Source organism: Macrobrachium rosenbergii, chromosome 13 (genome assembly GCF_040412425.1).
Source record: "Macrobrachium rosenbergii isolate ZJJX-2024 chromosome 13, ASM4041242v1, whole genome shotgun sequence".
Lineage (NCBI taxonomy): Eukaryota > Metazoa > Arthropoda > Malacostraca > Decapoda > Palaemonidae > Macrobrachium > Macrobrachium rosenbergii.
Genome location: NC_089753.1, coordinates 68290125 through 68300124, shown reverse-complemented (window position 1 = coordinate 68300124; position 10000 = coordinate 68290125). Strand labels below are relative to the sequence as shown.

General features: G+C 33.1%; 1 protein-coding gene across 1 annotated transcript in view; it reads left to right on the top strand.

Annotated features, from left to right (window-relative positions):
- LOC136844847 (uncharacterized protein C6orf132 homolog) overlaps positions 1-10000 on the top strand; it is a 66674-nt gene that overhangs the window by 19755 nt on the left and 36919 nt on the right. Inside the window, exon 3 of the mRNA XM_067114083.1 lies at positions 7229-7316. Coding sequence (XP_066970184.1) covers positions 7229-7316 — 88 coding nt within the window. The remainder of the gene's footprint in view (positions 1-7228; positions 7317-10000) is intronic.

The following is a 10000-nucleotide window of genomic DNA, read 5'->3' as shown; positions in this document are numbered from 1 at the left end:
GTTTCTTTAAATTTCCTAAAGACAGTGAATAAAAAAAAAATGACTTCATACCTGTCACCGTGCCGATCTCATCAACACAACGCATGCTGTCATCTGTCCAGCTCATTTCAGTGATGATAATTACAAAGAAGACTTAAAGGCAAGGCTCCTTAACACTTGTAGGAAGACCCTTAAATGTAATGCTGCGCCATCAAAGGCATTATATAAAGGTAAGCTGTAATTTATATATCATCATATTTCCAGGGTTAGCCTATTGTCAAGTGCAGTTATAATAACAAACAAGGTATTTAGCATCGTTAGGCTTATTTTGGACTTCAGAATTTCTACATTGTGGTTGTATTCTTTAAAATTTCTGCACTCTTATTTTTATCAGAGTTTGTGCATTATACAATAGAAAGGTACAGAAAATGTGCAATGAAAGGTATGTTTGATATGGCAGGTTCAATACCGACATGGTCTACAAGAGAAGATTGGGTTGGAGTACGTACCACAAAAAGAAATGTTGAACAAATGCTGTCGCTTATACAAATGAAACTTCAGTTCCTGGAGAAAATTCCTATTCTGAGGATGTGGGAGTATCACATCAAGAGTTACAAGAAAAATTTGTAAAAAGTTGAATCAACGGATCAAAAATCTTGAAAAAGAGGATAAAGAATTGAGGGAGTCACTTAAATTGAAAGTTGAAAAAAGAACTAGAGCACGTTCTGATGCCAATCTTTAGCAAGACACAAATTCAGGCTTTAGTCACTCAAAAAGAAGTCACTTTGACAGACAATTTTTCTTCTGCCCTAACTTTGAGAGCCTAAGATCAAAGTCTTATAAGTATTTAAGGACAGTTGTTGGCATACCATTACCCAGCGAGAGTTGCATAAGTAATATGGCAAAGGCGTTCGAATGTGAGCCTGGTATTTTGCATTCCGTCCTAACCTTGATGAATTTTTGCATTCCATCCTAGCTTTGATGACTTTTTGCATTCCGTCCTAGCCTTGATGAATTTTTCCATTCTATCCTAGCCTTGATGAATGTTTGCATTCCGTCCTAGCTTTGATGACTTTTTGCATTCCGTCCTAGCCTTGATGACTTTTTGCATTCCGTCCTAGCCTTGATGAATTTTTCCATTCTATCCTAGCCTTGATGAATGTTTGCATTCCGTCCTAGCCTTGATGAATGTTTGCATTCCGTCCTAGCCTTGATGAATGTTTGCATTCCGTCCTAGCCTTGATGACTTTTTGCATTCCGTCTTAGCCTTGATGAATTTTTCCATTCTATCCTAGCCTTGATGAATGTTTGCATTCCGTCCTAGCCTTGATGAATTCAAGTCTAAAACAATGAGCCCCTGCGAAAAACTTGCTGTGAGTGCGTATATGACAAAGAATAGATGAACTGCATAAGCCACAAAACAAGGTTCTTGTTACTATGGTGAGAGTCTTAGTAGATATATGGAAACAACTAGTTTTTTTATAATTTTGAAAATTTTGATGTACAAAAAATACGTCTTGACTTGATAGCTTGTATTGAGAAAGTAAGATTTAATGTTGTATTTCTGGTTCATGATTTAAGACCAAACAATTTAAGAATCTGGAGAAAATTGGGAACAGATCCGATGCAGGGTCAATATTCTTTTCAAAATCCTTATGCAGATCGGAGTGTATTTGTATTTGCTGATGCGCCTCACATGATTAAGCTAATAATATATAATTTTTTGGAGCATGGATTTTAAACAGAAAAATGAGATTTTATTTCATCTGTTTCTGTATATGAAATGTTGGATAAAACAGTAAATGAATATACTTTAACACCGAAACTGACTCAAAATCACCTTAATGTGTCAGGAACACAAAGGCAACGAGTAAAGTACGTGGCTCAGTTAATGTCCAAAACATGTGCCAGTGCTGTAAAGTTTCTAGGGAAAAAGGGTTTAATTTCATCCCAAAACTGGTTGGTGACAGCTGATTTCATAGATTTGATTTGATGAATTCCAGTGCAATGTATGAATATGTAAAATCAAGAAATGTCTATGATGTGGATATAGAATACCAGAGAGAAATTTTGGGTAGGATGGTACACATGATGAGAACTATGAGAGTGAAAGGTTATGCAAGCCGTTATTTAAGGTTTCAGAAAGGTAGTATTCTTTCTAGCAAAGCTTTGATTAGACTGTTTGATATGCTAAACTCTTTATAGCCTAGATTGTATAATGACCCGGAGGATCAATCAAGACTGCTTGGAACAGTGCTTTGAAATCAATTAGGCAGATGCATGGTCCCTATGAGTACCAACTACTTTGAGTTTCAAGTACCAACTCAGATCCTTTTTATTAGGAAAGGAAATAAAACTCTTTAGTTATAAGTCTAACTCAGTGTCAGAAAATGACGATTCTCTCTGCATATCTGGTGAAACGCTAATTGGGATAAAGTGTTTACGAATGATGATGAAAATGAACGACAGTTAGCATTAGAGCTAAGCATAACCAGCAATTTGTTCGAAAACATTAACATTGAAACTAAAAATAACTATGTAGGGGTCAATTTGGAATTTTCTGGTATAGATAAGATATCAAAAGTAAACCCATGAGGCTATTGAGGAAGAAACTTTATGCTATATAAGATTTATCTCCAAATTATCTGAAATAGGGGGAAAGCCTGCAGCAATGACCGTAGGAAAATATGGAAAGACTTCATGAACAGGGGCAATTTGCATGTTCCACCACAAAATTTCATGGAACAATTAAAATTAATCAGACAAGTCTTTAAGGCAACCGATGGTGACACGCTTAGGGAAGGAAAGGATTGTGTAAAAAAGCTTACATCTGAGATGTTCCTACTGAAATTTTAAAAAATTTGCAAAGATAAGCAGTTTTTTTCAAAATGCGGTACCTTAATAGGGCTGTAAGAATTAACAAATATATTGCTTATATGACGAGAAAATAAAAATGAAAAAATCATGGGATAAGATACGGAGGAATGAGAGAGAGAATATCAGTTAAGTAGATATAGTGCAGTATAACTGAAAGCTTATTGGCATTATTAACTGACTTTCCTTATTCATTATTTCTGAAAGTAAAACTCTGAAAATTAAATGTATTAGAGCCACTAAAGCTTTTTTTTTTTTTTTTATTAGCTTAAAGAAACCTTATATCCCATCAAACTTACGTAAAAACTCTGTACGCCTCATAAGAGAGAAGCTCTTTGTTGGATGAGTCAGTAGAGCTGCGGACTGTCACTCGGTGGGCCGGACTTCAATTCCCCGGCCGGCTGATGAAGAGTTAGAGGAATTTATTTCTGGTGATAGAAATTCATTTCTCGCTATAATGTGGCTCGGATTCCACAATAAGCTGTAGGTCCCGTTGCTAAGTAACCAATTGGTTCTTAGCCACGTAAAATAAGTCTATTCCTTCGGGCCAGCCCTAGGAGAGCTGTTAATCAGCTCAGTGGTCTGGTAAAACTAAGGTATACTTAACTTAACTCATAAGAGAGATCAAGAAACTAGTGGCGGACCGGGCGTCGGTGACGTCACAGCCTCTCTGGGGTGTTAGACCTGTTCATCTACTGGTTACACTTGTAACATTTGTCACTGAGGCCGTTAAGTCGAATGCGGCGAAATATTGGCAGTAGTGATTAGTGTAATGAATAAAATAATCCCAATTGCAGGAATGAAAGTAACAGTTTAAGTTTCTTAATCCGACACCTAGGCCATGAAGAAAAATAAAAATTTAGAAAATATGACTATGTAAAAAAACGTGATTAACAAACATGAAAGCCATTGATTCAAATTTATATATATATATATATATATATATATATATATATATATATATATATATATATATATATATATACATGTATATATATGTGTGTGTATGTATGTATGAACTGTATGTATGTACATATGCATGTATGTATATATTATATATATGTATATATATATATATATATATATATATATATATATATATATATATATATATATATATATATATATATGTGTGTGTGTGTGTGTGTGTGTGTGTGTGTGTGTGTGTGTGTGTGTGTATTATATATACATCGGTCAACGTCAAAATAAGAAATATTTCAGCTCTTTGTTCTATACCAAAGTTCAGTCCGCTGTTATTTGTTAAATCACAGCTGATGAACACTTATCTGCCATGATTAATAGCTTTTAGTTTTCTTCATTACGCTCATGATTGTCTAGATGAAAAATAACTACGCAACCTTCTGCATTTTGCAAGCTCACATGAATAATGTTTCTTTTCAAGTTCATCATTTCTGCTACACGGGAAATGAACCTCTCTCTCTCTCTCTCTCTCTCTCTCTCTCTCTCTCTCTCTCTCTCTCTCTCTCTCTCTCTCCGTAATGAACTCTTGTAGTTCATCAGTTGTTGACATATACAGAGTAATTTAATACGGGAAGAACACAGAAGAGAAATATGCATATGGAAAGCAAAAGTGGTGGGTAGTAGACAAAAACAAGCTAATGCGAATTTGTTGGAAGAAGTTTTATTGGAGTAGCCATATATAGAAATAATAATTTTGAAAATCGCTCTATAAAGTGGATGGTTATTTCATTCTTCCTTTCAGCATTACATTAACCTCCTTTTATACATTCTCTTTGTCCATTACAATCTATTTGTCCGTTTCTCCACATTAAACAAAAACAAAAAAAATCATAATCCCATTACCTTTTCCCATTTGCTAACTTGGTCTTAGTTGGTAATTGTCACTGCGACAACTTTCAGTTCTCTTTTTATCATTGTTGTTCCTGCCAATCTGTATTACAAAAGCTGTCATAACTGTAAAAAGACCTTTCGTGCATATCATAAGTTGTACGACTGACACCGGAGTCTTTTGATGAGAGTGATACCCTAAGTGCAAGACTAGAATAATTTATATAAAGAACATATTTGGATACAAGTTCCTTTGGCGTAAAAGCGTAAATATGTTCATGCAAGGGCTTGTATGTCGATATATGTTATCAATACACGACAGAATCATTCCTCCGACGATGTTGCATTGAGGACTTTCGTACGATTATCATGCATACATTGTCAGAGGAATGATAATGGAAACATTTTCATTTCTCTGACAATGTGTGCATTATAATCGTACGAAAGTGCTTGGAAGGACTATTTTCTTTGACCTCAGATTATTATTTTACTACTATTTTTATGACAAGTTTTGAGTGGTTGTAACAAAATTAGTAGACTATTTTAATGATGATGCGCTGCATTTAGAATTCTGAGTCAGTTCTTGTTAGTTGCTGACGTCGTGAGCACAAACAGGACTTCCAGGAAACATGATAGAATTTTTACGTCATAATTTTTCTTAGACATAAGAGGACAAACGATCTATCTGGAACTTCCTATACATTATTTATTTGAGAGTTAACCATCGACAAGCAAGAAAAGTGCAATACATCTAAACGATACTAAAATATCACATAACAGAGAAGATAAAAAGCCAATGTGATCTGAAACGTATATAAATTGAAAGTATACAAAACAATAACAAACAATTAAATGTGGAGTGAATATAAATACAGGCATCGAAACTGTGATACCAAATATAGTTAAGAATTGAAGAAAAACTTTGCATGACTAAACATCAGGAAGCTCGTACAGTATTACCAGGACAGATCGTTGTAGACTTTGGCGACTATGGGAAGATAAAATGAGGGAAAATATTCAGCAGAATTAAACCAACAAAAACGGAATAAATGCAACTACTTTAAGATAACTAAACGATCAAGTCAATGGTTTGGAAGTTTACATGGTGCGACAGAAGACGAAGAGTACAAGGGAATGTACAACGGAGTAAAGGAATGTTTATCATTTCGGGATGAACAAAGGCGAAAGGTGTTAGACTGCCATCTCGACCTGTAATCGCGCTCCTCATCGAAAGCTAACCATTAGTATCCAAGGGGTAATTTTCCACAATTAACAGAATTGTCTATAGCTGAAAACCTAAAATTTTCACAAGGGATCAATTTTTGAAAGAAAATTTAGATAATAGCATTGTCATTTGGAGTGTCAGAAAGTATTCAAAATATTTTCCAGCCAGAAGATTTGGTCACTAGCATAATAAAATATGTCGGTACATTTATTCGTTTTCAATTAAATTCCCTCTTCGAGGGTTAGAAAACATCGATGCTCAGAACAGCATCGCCCAAAAATCTTAAATCACTTCTTCAAATGAAATACTTCTGTAAAATAACTACTTAACTCGAATTTTCCTGCTTCTGTTTCAGTGTCTAAAAACCTCCACTGATCCTACGTATCTGATTTTGTTTCAGTAAGCCATGACACACATTGTGCCTTTGATTGAGGATTAGCCATTTTTTAGGGGTTCATTTAACAGTACCTCTTTCATCAGCAGGCTACCTGAAATACACGAATGCAATGTGATTGAAAACTTTGATAAATGCTGAATACGTAGAACAAATCTGATTAAGATATCTTATCAACTGCTTTTTGTAATATATCTTTTTAAAACTGTAAAGAGACTTTATGAACACCTTTAGATATATATATATATATATATATATATATATATATATATATATATATATATATATATATATATATATATATATATATATATATATATATATATATAAATATATATATATATATATATATAAAAATATGTATATATATATATATATATATATATATATATATATATATATATATATATATATATATATATATATATATATCCATGTACAATTCTCTGTATATATTTCTAAGATATATATATATATATATATATATATATATATATATATATATATATATATATATATATATTTTTATTATATATATATATATATATATATATTATATATATATATATTTTTATATATATATATATATATATTATTTATATATTATATATATATTACATATATATATATATATATATATATATATATATATATATATACTATATATATATATATATATTTTATATATATATACATATATTTCATATGGCTAGTAATAACGAGATTGATTACATAACTCACCATTATTTATATATTACAAGTTTGTTGTTGTCCTTTCTATTTACTTCCCATTTATTTTTGTTGCAGTCTTCATTTCCACTGGTCGAAGGCATGGAGGAAATCAGTTTCTGTCAGCTGTTTCAACAGATCCGCCGTTTCCTTCTTGTCAGTCGATGCTGTAAAGAAGAAAACTTTAGTGGATGTGTCTTTTCTCCATGTTCCTCCAGTGGAAAAGAAGACTGCAGCACTGTACTAGTGCAAATGGGGAGTATATTGAAGGGACAGGAATTTAATTTGAAATACAAAGAGAAAAAGGTGAGTTATTTAATCAGTGTCGTTTCTTAGTAGACACACCTCATATATATATATATATATATATATATATATATATATATATATATATATATATATATATATATATATATATATATATATATATATATATATAATATAACACACAATTACATGTGGAGCAATAAAATTTGACCCACATCAGGATCGAACCCAGGTCTTTCAAATGAAAGTCCAGAGCACTGCCAACCAGGCAACACAAGTCTTAAAAGAATTTGGAACCTGAGTACAACTGTACCCAAGGAATTGCCTGGGCAGGCTAACTGCCTGCAAATGCAGCATATCAGCGTGGTTTCCCCAACTTCCCGACTCAGCAGTGACCCAATTGACAGCATTTCATTCGAATTATCCTTTCTGAGTGAATATGATAGAAGTGTCAACACACAATTATGTGTGGAATAGAAATAAATTTCTGATTCACATCATGGTCGAAACCAGGTCTTTCAAATGAAAGACCAAAGAGCTGCCAACCAGGCCACACAAGTCATAAAAGGAGTTGGAACCTGAGCACAACTGCACCCAAGGCATTACCTGGCCAGGCTAACTGCCTGCATACCAGCGTGTTCGAAAGACTTGGGTTCAATTCTGATATGAGTCAGAAATTTATTTCTGATCATCCCGTAATTGTGTGTTGATACGTCTATCATATTCACTCAGAAAGGATAACTCGAATGAAATGCTGTCAATTGGATCACTGCTGAGTCGGGGAGTTGGGGAAAACACGCTGGTAAGCAGGCAGTTAGCCTGCCCTGGTAATTCCTTTGGGTACAGTTGTACTCAGGTTCCAACTTCTTTTTATAACTTGTGCTGCCTGGTTGGCATCTATATATTTCATTTGAAAGACTTTTCGATATATTTAGTATAAATATATATATATATATATATATATATATATATATATATATATATATATATATATATATATATATATATATATATATATATATATATATGTGTGTGTGTGTGTGTGTGTATCTGTGTTGTGTGTTTGTGTGTGTCTGTCAGTCCGCCTGCCAGTCTCTGTTATTTTCTTAGCATATAATAGAGTAGAATCTGAATTGAAATATATAACATGAAAACATGAACAAGGAAAGCCGGTGGAGGGTAAACAATATTTTCATAATTCATCATGATCTTATATTCTTGTGGAACGAGCCAAAAGTCATGAACTTTACCTTGATCGTTCTATCACAAATTCACTATAGCTTTATACCTTTGTTTTTTCCTAATAAAACGTGACTTTCAGCAGAGTACGTAAATATAGTGGATGCCTAATACTTTCTATTGTGCATCCACTCCAGCTCTTGTTTTACTTCTGTCAGGCAATGGAATTTACTTTTATTTTCTCGGTAATGAGAGATGAAAGCCTTGTTTCCATGAGTAATCTCATTCTTGCTGACCACTGTTACTCACTTTTTCAAAGGATTTATTTCCGGCTATGGTCGATACACCCCTAAGAGTTCGAAAAAGTAAGTGAAGAGGGAAGATGAACTGAGACGCCTTTTGAAGGCTGAAGGCTGCCCGATATCACGAAAAAAAAATAGAAACAGTCACTGAATTCAAAGTTTGAACCAAAGCCTGTGAAACATTATATCTTACATTCTATAAACTAAAAACTGAGTGGAAAGGGGTTAGTGCCACGTGCAGGCTTAGGGTCTATAGATACCACTTCTTTTTCTAATATGCAGTATAATCGCCACAATAAATGCTACTGAAGAGAAAAGATTGAGACCATATTGTTATCAAGATATCTGAATTTAAGAAAGGATGTTATACTACTTTCAAGCGTTATAAGACATATCCTTTTTTTTTTTTTTACCTTATTCCTGATGTTATATTCTTTTCTCACTAAAAATTTGTATATTTTCATTCATTTATTATTTTAATTTCTCGTATATAAACTGGCTTTGCAAGCCTGTAGATTTTCACTCTTGTTGTAGATTGCCTTTCTCCGGATTTTCTATAATAAAAATAATTCCAAAACAAAAATGACGTTATGACCATTGACTGATGGAGTCACGTTGGACTGGATCCCATCAAAGCGGGAAAAACAATATGAGAGCACGGCAGAATACAGAGGAGGATTTAGACAATGTAACAGTATAATTCCCCTCGAAATAAATATATTGAACATTTTTCAAGGGATATTTAGGAACCTGACTCATGCGGGTTGAATAATGAAACCGAGAGGGATCTGAATACTTAAAATAATAAGAGACAAGAAAGTTCAGATTTTATCAGTTCGTATTATGGAACTGTATTCAATAAAAAAAAAAGTGATGGTCTCTGATCGTTTCTCTCTCTTTGAGGTATTTTATTAATGACATTGTTATATGGAGAGCGAGTTGAAACATCTTGAAGATTAATGAATAATGAAGAAACTGGAGAAGAGTACCTTTTACGTCACGAATTTCTGTTCTGCGTCATTTTTCTAAAAAGAAATCACACACACACATATACATACACATATATATATATATATATATATATATATATATATATATATATATATATATATATATATATATATATATATATGTATGTGTGTGTGTGTGTGTGTGTGTGTGTGTGTGTGTGTGCAACACAACTGTAGAGGTACATTGTAACTATGCAAAAGTAGTTACGCTATACGATAATGCCGACTGCCC